Here is a 19,341-nt window from a genome sequence, read left to right as displayed (position 1 = left end):
ATGCTGCAGCCTCTGACTCAATAGCAGGAGGGAGCGGAGGGGCAAAGTCAAAGTTCCCAGCCAATCTGGATTCAGATTTAGATGGTACATCCTGGACATCAAGCGGCATCCTTCCAGAGTACTCCAGTCCTGCATCATGACGCTACGGACAAGCAGCTCGGACTCTAACGCTAGCAGAACCGAGGCCCACGCCCTGGCATTCAAGGCCTCCATGATCCAGCCCTATTCCCTCTCCACCTCTGTTCCCACCCTCCCTTCCACCTGACACATCACTGGCCCAATTTTTCAAGGCCCTGCTCCCCAGCACTTCCTCCATGAAGTCTTCCCAACTTGCTTCTCCCTGTTTTTTGGAATCAACTTCCTCCCATGTACTCCTACAGCCTTGGCTGTGCTATTTCACTTAAGAGCAAATAGCAAAAAGTTCTCTTTAAGAATATCTCTCTCTCTCTATCACAGGAGCCTCTGGAAGGCTGGGTCAGGTCTTATGCCTCTTTGAAGAGCTTGTTTCTAGTGGAGAAAAGGCAACATACCCACAAACCCAATAAAAGGTGAACCTGGACAGGGAATGGGACATTAAGTGGAGGATTCCTGGGGAAGGGGCGGGTGGCTGCATCTTTGGTCTTCCCTGAGATGAAGGGTCCTTAAGCAGAGGGACAGCTGAGACTCCGCTGTTAAACTTCTCAGCTGTCTGGGCCCCATGCATGCAGAGGTGGAAAATGCTAGAGCGTGGGCTGAGAGCCCCCAGAGCCTGCTGAGGCTATTCAGGGTGCTGGCTTTCTGTGGGACCCTGGGCAAGTGTCTTTTCCTCTCCGGTCCAGTCATATCCCAGCCTTAAGCAGCACGGGCGGGGAGGGCTGAACTCAGCACAGAAGGCCTCACAGCTGGGAAGTTCTCAGGTGTCTGGATGGCCAGAGGGGCATCCTTTCTGCTCTCTCTTTCCTCCTCCTTTCCTCAGCCAGACCCTCAGTGATGGTCATGCCTGTCCCACTTTCCCTCTCTCCCAGCAGGGGACAGTTCTCACACACAGGGTAACTGCTGACCCTTGGGCTTCAGGGGTCAGGGTGTGGTTGGGTCTCACTGGGGACTGGGAATGCAGACCTGAGTTCCTGGAGTCACAGCTTCTATTCCTCAACCCAGGGGCCCATCTACCTGGGACCCTCCCTGAGGCTTCACCCCAGGGCCAGGCCTGTCCTCAACAAATGTAATGTCCCCACTGCTTCAAGACCTTCAAGAACCACTCCCACCCCCTCCAGGAAGCCTTCCAGGAATGCTCTAGTGCCCACCAAACCCATCTTTCCAATGCCTGATGGTTGATTTGTGTAAGCTTGGTCTTTAAGCAGCCTGGGGCTCTGTGAGGACAGGGCTCAGCCTTTCTCATCACCCCTGGCTCCTGAGCACAAGCAGGTAGACCCAGTGGGAAGACCCCCGTGGCTGGAGACCACCTAGTTTATGTGTTTCCATTTTAACCCAACTAGGGCTTCAGAATGTCTCTAGACTGGGGTTCTGGGAAGTGGAGACCCCCCAGTCCTCCCCATAGGGTTGGGTTAGGTGAGGCATCTCTTCCCCCGTCCTGGCAGATGTCTCAGTATAGATGGGCCTGCCATTCTCAGCAGGACATGGTGCGAGCCTGAGGTCAAGGAGCCGAGGCTGAGCCGGGCTGGGCTTAGTGATTCCACAGGAGGAAAATGACCCTGTCCACGAGGCTGCGGGACCCTCCTTTGCAGACACGAGGCCCACAGGGACAGGCAAGGGGAGGTGCCTAAGTGGGGCAGATAGAACGAGGGATGGGAGGAGGGAGAGATAGAGGATTTGGGGAGAAGGGAGGGAGGGAGGGGGGATGGAGAGAGGGGTAGAGGAAGGAGAGAGAGAGAGAGGGAGGAAGGGAGCTGAAGAAGGAAGATGGAGGGAGGGAGGGAGGGAAAGAGAATCACATAGAAAACAAGATAGAGACTGAGAAATACACAGAGACATACACACAAAAAGAGACAGAGAGAAAATACACCCAGAGACAGAGAGAGAACCACACATAGAAATAGAAACAGAGATAGAGCCATGGAGACAAAGAGAACAACACAGAGAGAGACACGTACACAGAGATGGGCACAGGAATGGAATACAGGTGAGAGGTGGGAGGAAAATGGAATACAGTGCCCACCTCTGGCCAGACCACTGCTGGGCTAATCCACTTCCCTTCTCCCTACAGACAGGGAGACTGAGGCCCAGGAAGGGGGTGGGACTTGCCCCAGGTTCTACTGTGTATGGACATTATGATGGTTTTGGGTGGCCCAGAATTTGAACCTGATTCCCATATGGGCTTCGCGGAAACCTGGGAGAGGCAGAGAACACCTGCTGCCACAGGGCTGAAATGCCAGGCCCTCATCTTCTAGGCTCCCTTGTAGCCAGAGCTGGAGTGTGGGACCCAAAGCTCCACACTCCCCCCGCCTCAACAGATGCACTGGCCCCGAGGAAATCAGTGAGCTGGGAGCCCACAAAATGGGGATGGGCAGAGTGTTTCCTGGGGACCACTGCAGGAAGCTTAAAAACCCAAGGCAGTGATGACAGCAGGGGCATGGCCCATCTGGTGGCCAGGGCTTGTGGCGTTGTCAGGGCCCACTCAGCGAGAGTAGGGGTTCCCTCACTGGGCCAGCTCTGCCCTGAGTTCTTGGCTGGGGACCCCATTTCTGGTTCTGGTTCTCCGTTCCATCCAGTAATTCTGTAAGCTCCCCAATAGCCTTTGAACAAATTCCTTCTCTGTTTAACCCATCATATTTACTTTCTCAGAGGCAGCAGAGCCTTAGTTAGAATCCTTGTTCTGTTATAAGCTGTGTGACTTTGGGAAAGTCGCTTAACTTCTCTGTGCCTCAGTTTCCCCATGTGTAATATGAGGATAATACTATGTCTGTTATTGGGTGTGTGTAAAGATTAATGAGTTAACACAGGTCAAAGACAGTACAGACACACAGAACCTGCACCAGGTGGGGGAAAACACTGGAGGGGACTCGGACACGTGGGCACTTAACTGGGTCCTGCCATGGATGAGCATGGGTGGCCTTGAACAAGTCCCTTCCCTTCCCTTGGCCATTGCTGAATCTGGAAACAGTCTCTGGGTAAGAATAACAAGGCTCTGACCAAGTCTCCCACACTTGCTACCTGTAGCTGTTAGCTAACCACACAAAAACTCCTGAATACCTTGTCTCCAGACCAAGGCACTAGCCTGGGCTTCCTCAACCAGCCAATTGCGTTCTCCATATCTTCACTCAGACGTTCCTCCAGCCCCTCAGACCACATATCCTCTACTGTACTCAGCATTTTCCTAGTGTGGTCCCTGAATTCTCCCTCTTCCCTATCTCATGCCAGTCTTGTCAGTTACAAACGCATCCTTGCCCTCTTCTGCTCTCGCAGCCTCCACTTGACCTGGGTCAGTTACAGTAGTCTCCTAACCCCTCCTTTTGCCACCAGAGGCTCTGTGTCCCAAAGCTGAGCTCCTCTGCTCACAAGCTCCCCTAGGCTCCCTCCTGCACCAAAGGTGAAGTCCTCTGCAATACTGTGAGTCATCTGACCAGCATCCAGCCATCTGGTCTCATCTGCTTCTTTCTCCTACTACCTGTGCTCCATGTAACACTGGCCAGTCCCGAGGCACAAAGCACGGTCCCCATCTCTTCCCCTAAATTTACTATACTTTCACCTACTAAAATCCCACCTGTCCCCAGAAGTCCAGTTCAGAGGCTAAAACCTCCCTGATCCTCCAGGGTGAAGGCATGAGTCTTTTCCTGTCCCTCTAAGCTCTTCTCGCAAACTGTCTCTCACGGATGCAGTGCTGCCCAGTGGTTAAGAGTGATGCCTGAGGGCTTCCCTGGTGACGCAGTGGTTGGGAGTCCGCCTGCCGATGCAGGGGACACAGGTTCGTGCCCCGGTCCGGGAAGATCCCACATGCCGCGGAGCGGCTGGGCCCGTGAGCCATGGCCGCTGAGCCTGTGCGTCCAGAGCCCGTGCTCCGCAACGGGAGAGGCCCGCGTACCGCCAAAAAAAAAAAGAGTGACGGCTGAGGGAGCTGATTATAACCTTGAAAAAACTGACTTCATGTCTCTGAGCCTCAGTTTTCTCATCTGCAATATGGGCATAAGAGCAGTACATATCTCAGGAGGCCTTAGGGAGGTGGGGATGATGGGATTATGTATGCAAAGCTCTCTCAGTGGTAGCTGGCACCTGGACCATGATCCACACTTGGTAGCTTTGTGGCCGATTCTCTGTGCTCAGCTGAGTGGACGAAAGTACACGAGGACTGTTGCCTAAGCTTCTGTCCCATGCAGGCAATGCCCGCTCTCTAAAACATGAGGCATCAGCGGGGGTCTGGCTCTAGCATAACAAAATTGGGTAGGAAGAGGAGCCGGGACCCTTCCTCCTCTTCCCCCAGGCTTCTCATAGGAGCTTTTCCCCTCCCCGTGTCCTTCTTTCTCCAGGAAAGATCCCACTGAAAAGGCAAACAGAGCAGGAGGAAGCGGTGGCTAGGAGGCAGGGGAAGAGAGAAATCAATCACCCCATTGCCATTGCCATTAGCGACCTTGGCTCTTCCCACTTCAGCCGCCACACTGGTTAATGGCAATGCTGCTTCTGCCCCACACGCTTTTCCCATTTGCCAGCAGTCAGCACTTTGGTCCAAATGAAGAAAATTGTTCATTAGTACCAGAGGCTAATTGGCACTACGTTTGCCAACCTCCGTGGCACCCTGACCTTTTTTTCAGCTTCTCATTTGACGTGATGTGAGTGGTCTGGTACGTGCTGCGGCACCTCCTTTGGGAAGTCTTCTCGTCTCCCCTCCCCTCTCCCTCCTCGTCCCATAGCCCCCTTGCACTCCCCAATCAGGGCATTTATCACTCTGTATCCCTTTTGTCTGTTGCAATTGTGAGTGGGGGCCTCAACGCCAGGGCAGTGGCTGGCACATAGTAGCTGTTTAATAAACTGTTTGAATACTATGCTCAGCTTGGCAATGGAGAAGAGATCCAGGCCCTGTCCTCGGGGGCTCCAGACTGGCTGAGGGGAGAGGGGACAGCTCAGGCTGTAGGAACCAGAGCAGAGCTGCCTCAGGTCCACAGGCCGTGGGGTAGAGGGGCCGCATCACCTCACTTAGCGCTTGGTCTCTGGGTTTAGACTGAGTCAGGGCCCCGGATCTCCACTGCCCCACCCCACACGTCTCACAAGATCCTAAAAATACAGTTTTATAATCTCAGGACTGGGAAGGAGCGTGGAAGCCATTCCTTCTGCTTGCACATCTCCTGGGTCAGGGACATCACCTCCTCCCAGGGAGGTTTGTTTTAATCATGGATAGGAAGCGTGGTCAGATGACGCAGAAATCTTCCTCAGCAGCCCCACTACCTCTCTCACTCCCTTCCGTTAGGAGCACACTGCCATTGGACTCCTCCAAGCACAGCTGTTCTCTGGGACACGAGAGCCCTCCGCTGGTGCAGACAGGGGAATGCCACTCAGCCTCAGATGCAGATGCTACGGTCTAGCCCTCTAACCATCTCTCAGGGTGAAGGCCTGAGTTTGGACAGGCATGTGTGTGTGTGTGTGCGCACGCGTGCGAGTGAGGCGACAGGGGAGCTGTGCCACTATTCAGACACACATTCAGAGACAGGTTGCTATGATGCTTCCAGGATAAGGGGCTTCAGACAAGCAGATGCCCTCCACTCTTGCCCAGTGTCTCAGAAGGCTCTTTGCTGGTGGGGCGGGGCTGGAAATGTGAGTGGCTGTTCAGGGTGGGCTAGTGATGCTGCATTCCACAGCCTCACAAGACACTCCCACTTGGCTCCCATCAGACCTTCCACAGGGCATAGACTCAGGCACCCCCTCCCCTCCCAGAGCCCAACGGGAACAACCCCACCTGGATGCTGTGTGACTCCTGTAGCCTCTGCTGCCGTCCTCCCCAGAGTGTCAAGCCAGCCGGTGATTGGCCAGGAGGAAGGAGAGCACAGGCTGTTCTCCCAGGGAGTGGGGGTGGGCGGTCCTGATTCAGACACCATGCATTACCTGGGTAGCAGGAGTAATGCTGACCACCGCCCCGGACTCACAGCCCAGAGGGCCAGTCCGGGGACATCTGGGTAGGGAAGAGGCTACACCCCACACTCCGGCCCAGAAACGGCTACGCTTTGCATGCCCCCCAACACAAGCCTCACCCCATTTTTCCTGCCTCCTGCTCTCCTCCTCTCCCACAGTAGAGTCTGATCGTGGCACTCACCCTGGGGGTTGGGAACTTAGTCTATGCGCCCCACCCCTTCCCACCTCCCCGGGGAGATGGGAGGCGGAAATTGGCTAAACACAGAGACGCCCTAATGGAGAAACTTCAGGCACCAAGAGTATATAATGTGGGAGAGAGGTTCGTCCTCAAAAGGAAAGAAGTGTTTCCTTCTCCCCTTTCTGGGCTCTCTGCGCATTGGAGCACGGAAATCGTGGGCAAATCACTGCCTTACTGAGGTCTGAAGCTAACGGTGAGGTAGGGGCAGAGGGAGCGCCCACAGTATTATGTCTTTAACGCCGGCCGTAGGACGGTGCCACCGCCCTCAGGTCTTCGACGCTGGGTCCGGAGCCCTCGCTACCCCCTAAACCGCCCTCCTGGGAGGCGGGTGCTGAACCCGCGGCGGAGGGTCCGGGGTACACTCACGGGTCGTGTTGTACTTGACGCCGTTGAAGTACTCGGGGCACTGCCTCTCCACCAGAGCTCCGGCCGCGCTCCGGGGCCAACACGTCCCGATCTGGTCCAAGGTCGTGTTGCAGTAGGAGTAGGGACCTGACGACGGGAGAGAGCAGAGCGGGGCTCAGAGGGGTTGCTGGGGGCGCGGGGCGCCGCAGGATGTAGGGCGCGAGGCGCTCGGAGCGCGGGGCCCTGGGCGCACCCAGCGCGCCAGGGAAGGAGCCCGCGCCGCCTCTGTCCGCTCGCCTCCCGCCTACCCTCGGGGTCCAGGGGCAGCCCCCAGCCGTCCAAGAGCAGCTCTTCTGCCAGCTCCAGGCTGCAGTTGGCCTCCAGCAGGCTGTGGAGCAGTGCCGCGTCCATCGCGCCCCGGAGCCGCGCGCCGAGAGGGAGTGTGAGTGCGCGTCCGGCGTGGCTGCCAGGAGCTGGGTTCGAGACTGAGCGGCCGAGAGAGCGCAGGGTCCTGTCCCTGCTCGCCCAGCCCGACCTTCCGGACAGCCTCCGGACGCTGCGCCGGATCGCCCGGAGCTGCCAAGTCGGGACCTTGGCTGAGAGGAGCTGCAAAGCGCACGGCGCTGCCGGTCCACCCGCTAGGTCGCGGCCAATGGCGGCACCAGGGGGCGGGGCCAGGCGGCTCCTCACGCCCTGGCCCAGGCTCCCGCCCCCGGCCCACCAGCCCTGCCCTGGGTCCGCCTTCTCAGGCCCCGGCAAGGTCCGGGGGAGGGTGGCGGGAACGGAGAGTGTGGGCCTGGTGAGCGGAATGACCCGTCCGAGGATCGAGGCCCAGGGGTTGCATGGCGCAGCAAAGCGCGCGCGCCCGCCCGCCCGAGGAGCCAGAATCGGCTGGCTCGCCGCCTTTCTCCTCCTTGAGCGAGGACACTGGAGGGGGCGACAGGGGGAGTGGCGAGTCCACGTGCAGATGTGCGCTCTAGAAAAGTCCCCGTAGCCTCTGGGAAGGAAGTGGATTGGAGGGGCTTCGAAGGAAGCAAGGGAGCCACCGAAGAGTCTAGTGAGATCAAATGGCTTGAATGGGTGCAGACCCGGACCAAGCCGTGGGGGCCGGGATAGAGAGGGACTTCGGGGAGTGCCAGCCCTGGTGAGGAGGAACTGAAGAGAAGAGTGGGTGGGTGGCTTCCAACAGGAGCCAGGAGGCAGCGATAATGCCAGGTCTCCCGCTTGGGTGACTGGGGGCGGGGGTGGTGTTGTCATTTAAGGACATGGAAAAGTCCAGGGGAGAATCTGGCTGAAATTCTCTGGAGGATTTCACACACCCGGGTCTTACCGCCCTGGGTTTCAGAGGGAATAAAGTGAGAAGTGAGACCCTCTCTTCCTCTTGGCTTGGGCAGGGCTGCCTGAAACTGGTTCCATACTGGCCCCTCAGGACTGCCTGCTCCATAATTCCCTGTGGTTCCGCTGAGTGCCTAGGGCAGGCCCACTGCTCGTGCCTGCTGACTGGGGGGATCTGGGCTCAAGAGACAGGGCCCCAACTCAGTCTTTACTGCCTCTACTCTCTACGCATTTTACCCCAATTCTCACCCTCTCTTCTGGGGCAGTTTCTCCATCAGTGAAATGTTCTTAGAGGCCGCTCCCAGCCCTGACAATCTCTGGTTCTGAGTTATGAGATGCAAAGGCAGATGTACAAAAGGAAGATGTACATGTGTGTGCACATGTGTGTGTGTATGTGTTTCTATCTTCAGAGGGCAGGGAGAGCTGGGACCCAGTCCCAGCTGGGCTGGAAGCCCCAGGGGAGCTAGACCTATCCCTTCTTGCCATCCTCCACTGGGAACAAAGCTGCCAGAGAAGACTGAGACCACCCTGAGCCAGCATTATGCTCTGAGCAGGGAGAGGAGAAGAGGCAGGCTGGGCTGCCTTTGTGTGCTCCAATGTCACCAGCCTCCATATGAATGCTGCTGTCACTGCCCAGGAGAGTCAGAGAGCACTGAGACCAGGGCTGAGCACAGTAATCTCTCCACGGCCAGCTGACTGGCAGGTACAAGGTGCAGACCAGCCAGCCAGGTCTGTCTTCTGCTTTTTGAATCGACAGAGCCCTTGGCTCAGCTCGGGCCGCTGCAGAGGCAGAGGTCCCTAATAACTAGTGCCAGGAGCAGGTGAGGATCAGTTGAGTCCCAACTCCAACCCTAGGCAGAGTCCTGTTGCCAGTCCCAGGCTGAGATTCGGCCCTGGTCCCAGACTGAGCCCTGCCCCACAGGGTCACACATAGGCTAGAGTGTGGCTGGCAGGATCAGCCCATTTCTTCTTTGGGAATTAGTCTCATTCATGCACAAAGGAGGCTCTCCACACACTGATCCCAGCCCAGGGGGAAAAGGAGAGATCAAGCTAAGCTATTAACCTGTTCATCACCAGAGCCACAGCACAGAAAAAGCAGCTATCTCATGGGGTGGTGAGTGCCCCGTGACCATAGGCCAAGGACTTATCGTCTCACATGAAGAATGGAAGCTTGGCCTGGGAGACCTGGACTGCTCTTAACTGGGACAGCACATGTGATATAGGTTCCTCTGGGAAGTGACCATTTCAGGGGCAGAGGCAAAGTTCATTCTGCATCTTGACGCGACAGTCAGGGCCTGAGCACAGGCCCACAGACCTGGGGTTCCCTGGTTTCCAGGACGCAGGGCCATTTCGTCATGGAGTTTATTATCATAGGTATGACTGTCTGTTATCCTTGATGCGACAGAGAGAAAAATGAAAAAAGGAGCGGCTTTGGAACAAATTGATTTTATAGCTCAGTTTAGTGTCTGCAAATAGGTAAACGAGGAAGATATTGTAATGAGCAAAAACTTTCCTCACTTAGATTAAATTCAACTACAATTAATAAAGTCTGGGACTTTTTGCTAGCCAAGGAAGCAGAGGTGGGTGGGAGGTCCCTGTGATGGAGGTGAGCTCCCAGGCCAGGCATTGGGGCAGTGGTATTTGGGACCGTCTGTGTGCCCCCAGTCTGGTGGGACAGGTTGCAAATAAGTTCAGGGAAGTGTGACAGGTGCTGGGGAAGATACCTGGGTGTCATGAGCAGAGCGGGGGTGGGTCAGGTGCCTCTAGCCCACCTCTGATGTCAGCTGCAGTGGCAGTGGATGGTCCTCCAGCGCACAGCCTAACACCAGACAGGCGTGCACAGCACAATGGAAAAACACACGGTGTCTCGTATGGTCGCGTGTCTGCACAGCACACACACGTTCTCTCACTCATCCCACCACCCATCAAACATCAACTGGGAGTACACAGGGCTGGGACAGGTTGTGGGGTTCACTGCAGTTACGGTGGGACTGCTGAGGACACGGAGGCTTGGGAGAGGCCAGAAGGTGCCCCTCTCTTGCCCTGCAACACTGGGGACAGTGCCCCCGGCCAGGCCAGATACTCCTTCCCCACCCTACCCCACTCCACGCTGGCACAGGGGCGATGGCCTGGTGTCTTCAGGTTGAGCCCTGGGATCGGGCTTCAGGCCCCTGGCAACCGTCCAACCCTACACTGTCATTTACAGATGGCCAAAGGGAGGCCCAGAGGAGGAAAAGGAACTTCCTCTCCACCGGATCCCAGGCCGTCCTCATCTCCACAGCAGACTGGGCTCCTTGTCTCCTTCACGGGGGGAGGAAGTGATTTCTCTAAGACCGTGTGACTTCTCACAAGAGCAGATCCCCATTGCCCTCGGGACAGAGCCCAGCTCTCTAGCACTGCAAACAACATTCTTCATGATCGTCTATTCCCCATCCTCTCGCTCCTCTCAACTTGAGATGCACTTTGGAACAACTCGCCGTTCCCTGGGGACATTCTCTCCCTCTGTACCTTCGCACGTGCCCTGCCCTTACCGCTGTGCTCCAGTTAGCCGAGCCGACTACCATTCACCCTTCTAACGTTCAGCTTAGCCCTCACCTCCTTTGTCTTGTCTGGGGTGGGTGGCCCTTCTGCGTGCCTCCATCTGCCGGGTGCTGGTCGATGTCACATCAAGGTTGTTGGCTTTTCTACTGTGACTCCCAGAGGGCAGGGCTGGTCATGTTCACTAAGCAGTCCCTAGCACCCATGAGAATGCTCCAGGCCTGTGCTCAGTGAGTCACCACGGAAAGAACAAATGCCCTGGCAGCAGCCCTGCGTCCCAGACCAAGGTTCTCTTCCCATTTGACCAGCCCTGTGTGTGTGTGTGTGTGTGTGTGTGTGTTGGATTAGGGAGTTATTTCAAGGAATCCTTGATTCCATCTGGATCCTTACATGGCCTATGGACTGAAAAAATAATATGCCTTACAACTTACAGTATATGCTCTATTAGATTCCTCTGTGATGAATAAAACAGAAATAATCCGCTTAAAGCCTGCCTTTAAGTCTCTTGGGATTATGCATTTTTCCTTTATTTGGACCTCAGGGGCATGCATTTTAATTGATCCGAGTCTTTGATTCATGACCTCTTGTCATCATTAGCCCATATACGGCCCAACTTTATTTTATTTTAGTCTTTTCTTTTATGGAAGTTTGTATGTAGTAGCACATATAAGGAATCTGTTGCCCAGTCCAAAACTAGATCATTACCAATCACTTACAAATTGATCTATATACTCCTCCCTCAGAGGGAACATTCTTTTGAATGTTGTGTTTACCATTCCTTTGCTCTTAGTTTTTTCAGTTTTATCGCATGAATGTATGTCTAAACAATAGGTTGTTTCTACTTGTTTCTGAACTTCGTCAGTCAATATGCATTTTCTCAATCAGTGGACACCTAAAAGGACATCTCTACCATGTGGGGACCTGAGAACCTATTCCCTGAGTCCGAGGGCATCCTAACAGCCTGCATGTCCCACCGCAGGGGCATGGTTAATGGGTGACGCGTCCCCACGGTGCTAGGCAGCACCACAGCAATGTGGTGGATGAATAATTAATGACACAGGGAGATGTTCACTCTGAATTACAACAGGAAGAAGCAGGTTACAAAACTGCAGACACAGGATCATTCCAGTTTTGTGGAAAAAAAGAAAAAACATGAGGCTCTATGGTTTGATACACTTCTGGCAGATGTAAACATTATAAAAAATTCCTGGGTTGTGGGATAATGAGTACTTATCGTCTTCTTTGGTTTTTAAAAATATTTTTTTCCGAATTAAATATACGTAATACGTATTCCACTTATAAACAGACGGATGATATTACAAGTCAAGCCGGGCAGAGCTCGTCTTTGGAGAGGCTGGGACTTCTCTCCGCTAGGCTCAGAGGTGGGGAGGACGCGTATCACCTGCCAGGGGTCACGGGGAAGGCGAGGGTCCATGCCACACACGGGGCAAAGAGGGAGGGCAGGGAGAAGGTGGTGGATTTGCTGATAAACAGGTGTTGCCTCTGAGAGCAAAGAGCTCTGGCGAGGGGAGGGTGGGAGCTCTCCTGAAATGGGGGGGCCTCCGTTTTTTGCCTGATGGCTGCTTGGCACGCTGGTGTAGCCACGGTCTCTCTTTCAACCTTCACAGTAAGCCTCTGAGGTCGACTTTGACCACTTTTTAACAGATGAGGAAACTGAGGCTCAGATGTTATAGGCTGAATAGTGTCCCCCAAATCCATATGTTGAAGCCCCAATCCTTAATACATCAGAATTTGACTGTATTTGGAGACAGGTTCTTTAAAGAGGTCATTGCTTTAAAATGAGGTCATTAGGGTGGGCCCTAATCCAATGTGACCAGGGTCCTTGTAAAAAAAGGAGAATAGGACACAGACGCACACAGAGGGAAGACCATGTGAAGACACAGGGAGAAGATGGCCATCTACCAGCCAAGGAGAGAAGCCTCAGAAGGAACCAACTCTGTTGACACCTTGGTCTGGGACTTCTAAGGTCCAGAATCATGAGAAAATAAATTTCTGTTGTTTAAGCTACCCAGTCTGTGGTATTTTATAGCAGCCCAAGCAAATTAATACAGATGGGTTGGCTGACTCGTCCAGGGTCACAAAGTTGTTAGGTGGAAGAGCTAGGATCCAGACTTGGGTCTGTCTAACCCTAACACCTGAGCTCTCGACCACTCCACTGTTAAGGAGGGCAGACAACAAGGTTTTCCTCTTTATGCGTGACTCGGGCTGCGTTTGGTGCTGGGTCCCAGTTCTGGCCAGCACCCTTGTCTCCTTGTGTTCCGGCAGTAGCTCCAGATCCCAAGGGCACCCACAGCCCTCCTCCTTCCTTGCTGCTTCTGTGGGTGCAGCCCTGAGAAGGCCAGGACACTGGGCGGGGCCTTGGGGACATCTTTCCAGAGCCCGTTAAGGCCCGGGGCTCTTCTGAGTTAGCTCTGCAGTGGCTAACCCTGACTCTGAATCAGCCGCCAGGAAACTCTAAGGGGTCAGAACCCAGGGTCCCAGCTGCTACTTCACAGGTTCTTACCAGGAAGTAACACCTGTAGCCACGGCAACGGGAGAATGTGTTTTACACCTTCTGCCGGTCTGGCCGGAGTTTGAGAGCAGCGAGGTGCCCCCTCCTCGGGCACCTGAATGCCAGGCCAGCCAGCTTCCTTGGGTGTAGACGCAGGGAGCCGGGAGCTGGAGGACGACTCCCAGCCAAGTTCTTCATCATCGGTGAAGGACCTGAGCCCCAGTGGGGAAGGGGCTGCCCAAGGACAGACACGAGGCCCGGGCCTGGAAGCCAGTCACCCTTCCCCACCTGCTGAGCTGGGGCTGGCCCGGGAGAGCCCGCTTCTCCCCCAGGCCCTGGGCCCACCCCCAGCTTCCGGGGTCTGCTGCCGGGGGTGGCAGGGGCTGGCATACCTGAGAGGTTGGTGAGGGTCATGATTGCGTGGCAGTACTGTTCCAGTAGCATCCACACGGGCTGGTCTCTGGGTGCCTGGCTGGGCCCGGCCGCCTAGAGGACAGGAGAAATGAGGGTCAGGCCCCGGCTAGACAGTGGCAGCACATGTCTGCCTGTCCCCCACCCCACCCCGCCTCGTCCTGTCACTCATCCCTTACCCCTCTGCTGTACGGAGGAGAAAACAGAGGAGGGAAATGCCCAAGGCCACACAGCAGAACAACAGCCTGGCCAGACCTGGAACCCTGAAAAGGCCTTAGAAGTGGTCTAGTGCATCTTGGCTCCCAAGGGAAGACTAATGCTCTGTCCATCCCTTGGCCCCCAAAGGTCTCTTCTTCCGGATGGGATGTGCCCTGTGTCCTTCTGTCAGCAAAGCTGGGGTGGGGGTGTCCGCCAGCCCTTCGTTTCCCCAGCAAACATTTGTACTGTGTCTACTGTGTGTCAGGCCCTGGCTGGGGGACATGGTGTCCTCAGGGTAGTCCCAGGCCAGGTAGGGATCCCCTAGACTTGGAAGGTGCAGAAAAGAGGGGAGAAGAGTGGATGATTTGACTTTGTTTCCCTGTCACACAAGTAAACAGGTAGTTACAAACGTTAACACATGGGACTCCTAACTTGGACTTGGGAAGACAGGGGAGGGAGGCTTCCTGGAAGAGGTGGCACTTTGGGGGCAACCAGACAGATGAGTAGGGGAAAAGGGAGGAACCACTGTGCCAATGTGAGCACCTGCCAGGGAACAAACGTGATTGTTGCAACAACGGCAATTCCATCCAAAAGACAGAAACCATCTCGGATCCCATCTCCTGAAAAAATCATGAGGGAATGCTGGATGTAGAGGGACAAAGTAGATGTGGTTATCTCTGCCCTTCAGGGGACCATCTTCTGGAGGAAAAGATGGATGGGTAATCAACTTGTTACAGTGTCTACAATTTGCTGAGAAGGAATAAGGTAGCGTCACAGAGGGGGTCATGCTGATGTGGGCTTTGAAGGTTGAGTAGGAGTTTGCCCAGCTGATAAGGGTGGGGCCAGGAAAGGCATCCTAGATACAGAGCAAAACACGTTCAAAGGCAGAGAGGCTGGGAAGTGCATGGTGTGAAACTGAACAAAAGCAATGCCCTCTAAAATTCTAACCCTTGTCTCCCATTCTTTCCAAGACCACCACTTCTCTTACCTTGTGGCCAGTTGAGTGCGCACATGTGCACTTGCACATGTGTATGCAAGATGACATTTTTTTTTTAATTTATTTGGTTGCACCAGGTCTTAGTTGCGACAGGCAGGCTTACTTAGTTGCAGCATGCATGTGGGATCTAGTTCCCTGACCAGGGATCGAACCCCCGCCTCCTGCATTGGGAGCACAGTCTTAACCACTGCACCAACAGGGAAGTCCCGCAAGATGACTTTTGCACGTCCCCCCAACACCGATATTCCTGATCCTGGGATTCTGGAAGGCACTGCCCCACTAGTGGGCAGCCCCTCCCCTTTCTCCTGCCTGTCAGATACTTCCACCCTGGCAGCTGGGTGGAAGTTTGCCCCAGGATGTCCCCAGGACCAGAGCCCGACAGCCCTCAAACATCACGTTCCCCACGTCGGGCTTAGTCCATTTCCTGTGCTGGGGCTGGAGGCTGCATGCCCAGCCTCACCACGCCGACCTGGAGCCCCTAATTAATGACCCCGCTCGGTCAGGTGGGAGAGCCGAGGACGGCACAGCCGCCACTTACAGGCACTCACTGCACCTGGGTTCTGCCAACTGTCTCCACAGGGCTGGAGGCAGGAGGAAGCGCTGGGAAGCAGAGGTGCTGTGTGTGAGATTAGTGTGTGTGCAAGGCGTATGTGTGCAGGGTGTGTATATGTCTGTGTGGGGTGTGTGGGGTGTGAGAGTAGTATGTGTACAGTGCGTGTAGTGTGTGTGCGTCTGGCTACTGTGAGGGGCTTCCTGAGCCATCAGCCGGGAGCTCTGGCCGCTTGGCCTGCAGGACAGACGCCGGGGGCCATGGTCTTGCTGTTCACATATCCCAGGGCTGCCAGGAGCTCCCCAGCATCAGCCTCTTGGGATCATGAAGGCCTGGCTATCCAGAGAGCCACCTGCCAGGGGTGAGGTGGGCTGGCGAGGGGACACTCTGGGTCCTGGGAGTGTTCTGATGCCCCACCCTCAGCTGGGTCAGGGGAGAGTGTGGGCCCTAAGCCTAACCCAACCCCCGTTCCCATCCCCCTTCTCTTCGTTTGAGAAGCAGCTAGTATGTTCTCTCTGGGGGCAGTGGGGAGGGCTGAGTTCCTAGTGAGCCACCAGCCTCTGGAAGTCATGGTAGAGGCAATGCTCAATGCAGAGGCATGTGGTGTTGATGGTGGACTCTGACCAACCAGATTCTGCATCTTAGATGCAAGCTCCTTTTCTCAAAGCCCCCAGTGGCCACACTGTGGCCCCATCACTCAGGCATCTCATGTTGAACTTCGGGAGGGTCTGAACACTTGGCTCTGAGCTGATGGACAGGGGCGGCCGGGCATCCTCTGCCAGGACTCAGGCACTGTGGGGCTGTCCTTGTATCAGTCGCTGTCATCTGAGGCCGTGGATGAGTCTTCTTGCTGAGCAAAGCAGGGGGAACTGGCTGCCGTGCTCAGTATTGATGTGTGCTGTTCAAGCCTGGGCAGAATGGGCGAGCAGATCAGAAGTGGTTGTGGAATAATTCCCAAGTCTGGGCTCCATCTCCAACTCCTTCTCTCCACTGGTCGAATAAGCTGGCAAAGCCAAAGATGTTCATTCTCTTCAAGGGGGCTGGTTGGGTGGATTTGACTCAGTTCAGACCTGCAACATACCCTGGAGGTGCCCATTTTGGACAGAGCCGCTGCTGCTAATGGTAGTGGGTAGGTGGGGGAGGGGCGGGCAGGGAGGAGGAAGGAGAGACCGGTGCCCCCAGAAAGCCCACAGCGGGCCAGGGAAAGCAGAGACACAGCCATGAATAATTATCCCCAAGGCCTGGGTGATGAGCTCTCAGAGGCAGCAGACTACAAACATGCCCATGTTCAGGGCTCTGGGGATGCTGCTTCTCAGCTCTGTGGCCTTGGCCAAGTTACTTAACTTGTTTGAGCCTTGGCCTCCGCCTTTAAAATGGGGATAATATAAACCCCATGGGGCTTTGGTGTGCATTAAACAAATTACTGACTGTCAAGAGCTGCTACATAGAAGACACGTGTTACATGGTGGCTCTTGTCAAGGACTTTAGGAGGGGTACAGTTAGGGAGCTCAGTAATGGGGGGTTCAAACCTCATTTGGGGGAGTCCCACAGCGCAGTTCAAGCCCTTCTCCTTTAGAAAATCCTCTTAGAAACCCCATGTTCTGCCTTCCGAGCTCTGCAGCCAGCAGGGCTCCCCCTCTCAGCCCTCAACACCCCTCCCGTGTACAGTGGCCCCTGAAGACACCCCTTCACCTCGCTCACCAGGCTCACTGCTCAGCAGTGCTCAGTGGATGCTGGGTGAGGAAACTGCGCATGGAAGCTGAGTCCAAGAGGATGGAAGGACTTGGTCCAAGGTAGGATGAAGGGTAAGAAGAGCAGAAAGAAATTCCAGGGGCAGGAGCTGAGCGAGCAAAGGCTCAGAGGCAGGGAAGCACAGGGCCTGCTCAAGAAGCGGCAAGCCTCTGGTTTGGGGATGCTATTAAGAGGACAGAGGGTGGGAAAGAGGCTTCTTGGATGTGAAGTCAGCGTTTACTATGTGCTAGACACAGCTCTAAACGCTTCAGGGCAGCCCATTTAATCCTCACAACAGCCTCTGAGGTGGCTGCGAATGACCCCATTTTACAGGTCAGGAAACTGAGTCCCAGAGAAGCGAAGTCACCTCCCAAGGCCACACAGTGGGTAAGGGGCTAAGGCAGGACTGTTCAGACAGTCTGGTAGGTCACAAGTTGGTCAGATCCACACTGAAGAGCTGGTCCCGTGTGAGGGGGTGAAAGCCTGTGGTCTGCAGATGCTGGGAGGACCCCAGCTCCAAAAAAAGGTGAGTCAGAAGCAGCTCTCACCAGTGGAGTGGGGGCCTGTGGGCAGAGAGCTAGGTCATGGGAGAAGGGGAGGGAGACCCAGCCAGCCCGGCAGGGCCTTGCTCAAGGGAGACCAGAAGTCTGGCTTCTAGAACTGACTCTGAGCCACCTGAAGACCCCATTATCTCTCTTTTGTGGGGGACACCTCGGACTTCTGATCAGCTCTTGGCTGTCATAGGGGCAGAGAGCTGCCCCCCGCCCCAGCCCCGCCCCATGAGGCTACAGGCTGCTGGAGCTCAGGGCCCATATCTGTCTGCTTCACATCTGGGTGCCCAGTTCCCAGTCCAGAGCCTGGCATGTAGCAGGTGCTCAATAAATGTTTGTTTGGATGAGACCATGGTCCCCTCAGCCAGAGAGAGCTGCACCCCTACCCCCAATTCTGGGAACTCAGTTCTGGGCTTTTCCTGCTTGTCAGGTAACCTTCTTTCTGAATTTTCCCTTTGAGGACGGCCCGGGTCCAGCCTCTGTGTGCCTGGAGTTGGAAGCCCTCCCTTATTATACAGGGCAAGGGAGAGGCCCTGGCAGGGGAGCCAAGACAAGAGAGCCAGCTGCTCTTCCTCCACCTTGGGCCCTGTCCAGGCAGAACCTGGGGCCCAGGCGCCAGGCGGGCCTCAAAGGTGCCACCTCCCTGGAGCCGGGGGTCTGGCCCAGCCTCGTGCTCCCTCCTGGATTGGCGACAAAGCTTCCTCTAAATTTAGCTGCTGGTCTAAGCCTGGGAGAGTTGGGACCACAGGTCCTGCTGCCAGGCTGCCAGTACTGGACAGGAACGGGGTGAGCTCCCTCCCTGCCTTCTCCCTCTCTGCCCAAGGTCAGAGAGGACTCCTCTGGAGGGGGCGGGGTTCCTCCCCAGTGTTTTCTTTCATTCACTGGTCTCACTGAGCCTGAGCTAGGAACAGAGGAAGGAGAAACTCAGGCCCTACCCGGGGGAAGGAGGAAGAGATGGGGACACTGAAGACAGGGTATGGGGAGGAGGGAAGGAGGGGCAGAAGAGAGGGAGGAAAGGGGGGGGACGGGGCGTGAGGAGGCAGATTCTGGGCCCTGAGCAGACACAGGCCAGACAGTACTGGAGCTGCGGCGGGCTGAGGCAGAGGGTGAGGGACTGGCAGTCAGATGAAGGAAGTAGGTAATTGTTTTCTGGAGTATCCGAGCAGGCTTCCTGGAAGGGGAGACTTTTTATTTTTCAGTTTTTTTTTTTTTTTTTTCGGTATGCGGGCCTCTCACTGTCGTGGCCTCTCCCATTGCGGAGCACAGCCTCCGGACGCGCAGGCTCAGCGGCCATGGCTCACGGGCCCAGCCGCTCCGCAGCATGTGGGATCTTCCCGGAACGGGGCAGGGGAGACTTTTTAGCTGCTCAGTTCTAACTTATTAGCTGCCGGGACCTTGAGTGAGGGCCCCAAGAGCCCGAAGCAGCTTTCCATAGGGCTCTCCCTACCCTGAGTGTTCCAGCAGGTCCCTCTTTCTAAGATGTCCCACTCTCCCATCTAGTCTGAATCCAGCCACCAACTTGCCTGGAGAAACTTCCAGGTCTTTCCTTGGCATGTGTTCTCTCTCATCTCTGAAAGCCCGTGGCTCCCTCTAGCCTCTGTCCCTCTTCTCTGACCTGTGCCAAGCCCTGGGTCCTGCATACAGATGTCTGAGGGAGCAAGGGGGTAGGGAAGGCAGGAGCTGGCCTGCAAGAGGTCCTACAACAGGTCACTAGGCCTAAAATTATCTCCTTGATGATCAACTCATCTAATATCCAGTTTGCCTAAAAGTCACCTCTTTCTGATTTGTTTCGGCATCTGAGTGTCTTACACTTTCGTGAAGGGAAGGGAGTGTGGAGTCAGGCTGCCTGGTTTGAATCCTGGCCCTGCTACTACCAGATGA

The 19,341-nt window shown here is 55.4% G+C and overlaps 1 protein-coding gene across 23 annotated transcripts in view; it reads right to left on the bottom strand.

The window, feature by feature from the left end:
• Positions 1–19,341, bottom strand: part of CRHR2 (corticotropin releasing hormone receptor 2) — a 45,508-nt gene that overhangs the window by 22,453 nt on the left and 3,714 nt on the right. For 19 of the 23 annotated variants that reach the window (XR_014297176.1, XR_014297177.1, XM_082661675.1 and 16 more), the window contains exons 2-3: positions 13,415–13,508; positions 6,659–6,784 (exon numbers count right to left, since the gene is read on the bottom strand). Coding sequence is in view for 21 of the 23 variants with exons in the window: in XM_082661675.1 (XP_082517801.1) it covers positions 6,659–6,784; positions 13,415–13,508 (220 nt within the window). In the remaining 2 variants the exon portion in view is untranslated. Of the gene's footprint in view, positions 1–6,658; positions 6,785–6,945; positions 7,146–10,567; positions 10,682–13,414; positions 13,509–19,341 lie in introns of those variants that run through there. The other 4 variants (XM_082661664.1, XM_082661659.1, XM_082661665.1 and 1 more) reach the window with 2 other exon arrangements.

Source organism: Grampus griseus, assembly GCF_964374135.1.
Source record: "Grampus griseus genome assembly, chromosome: 9".
Classification (NCBI taxonomy): domain Eukaryota; kingdom Metazoa; phylum Chordata; class Mammalia; order Artiodactyla; family Delphinidae; genus Grampus; species Grampus griseus.
Note: the sequence above shows the minus strand (reverse complement) of the source record. Positions and strands in the feature narration are given on the sequence as shown.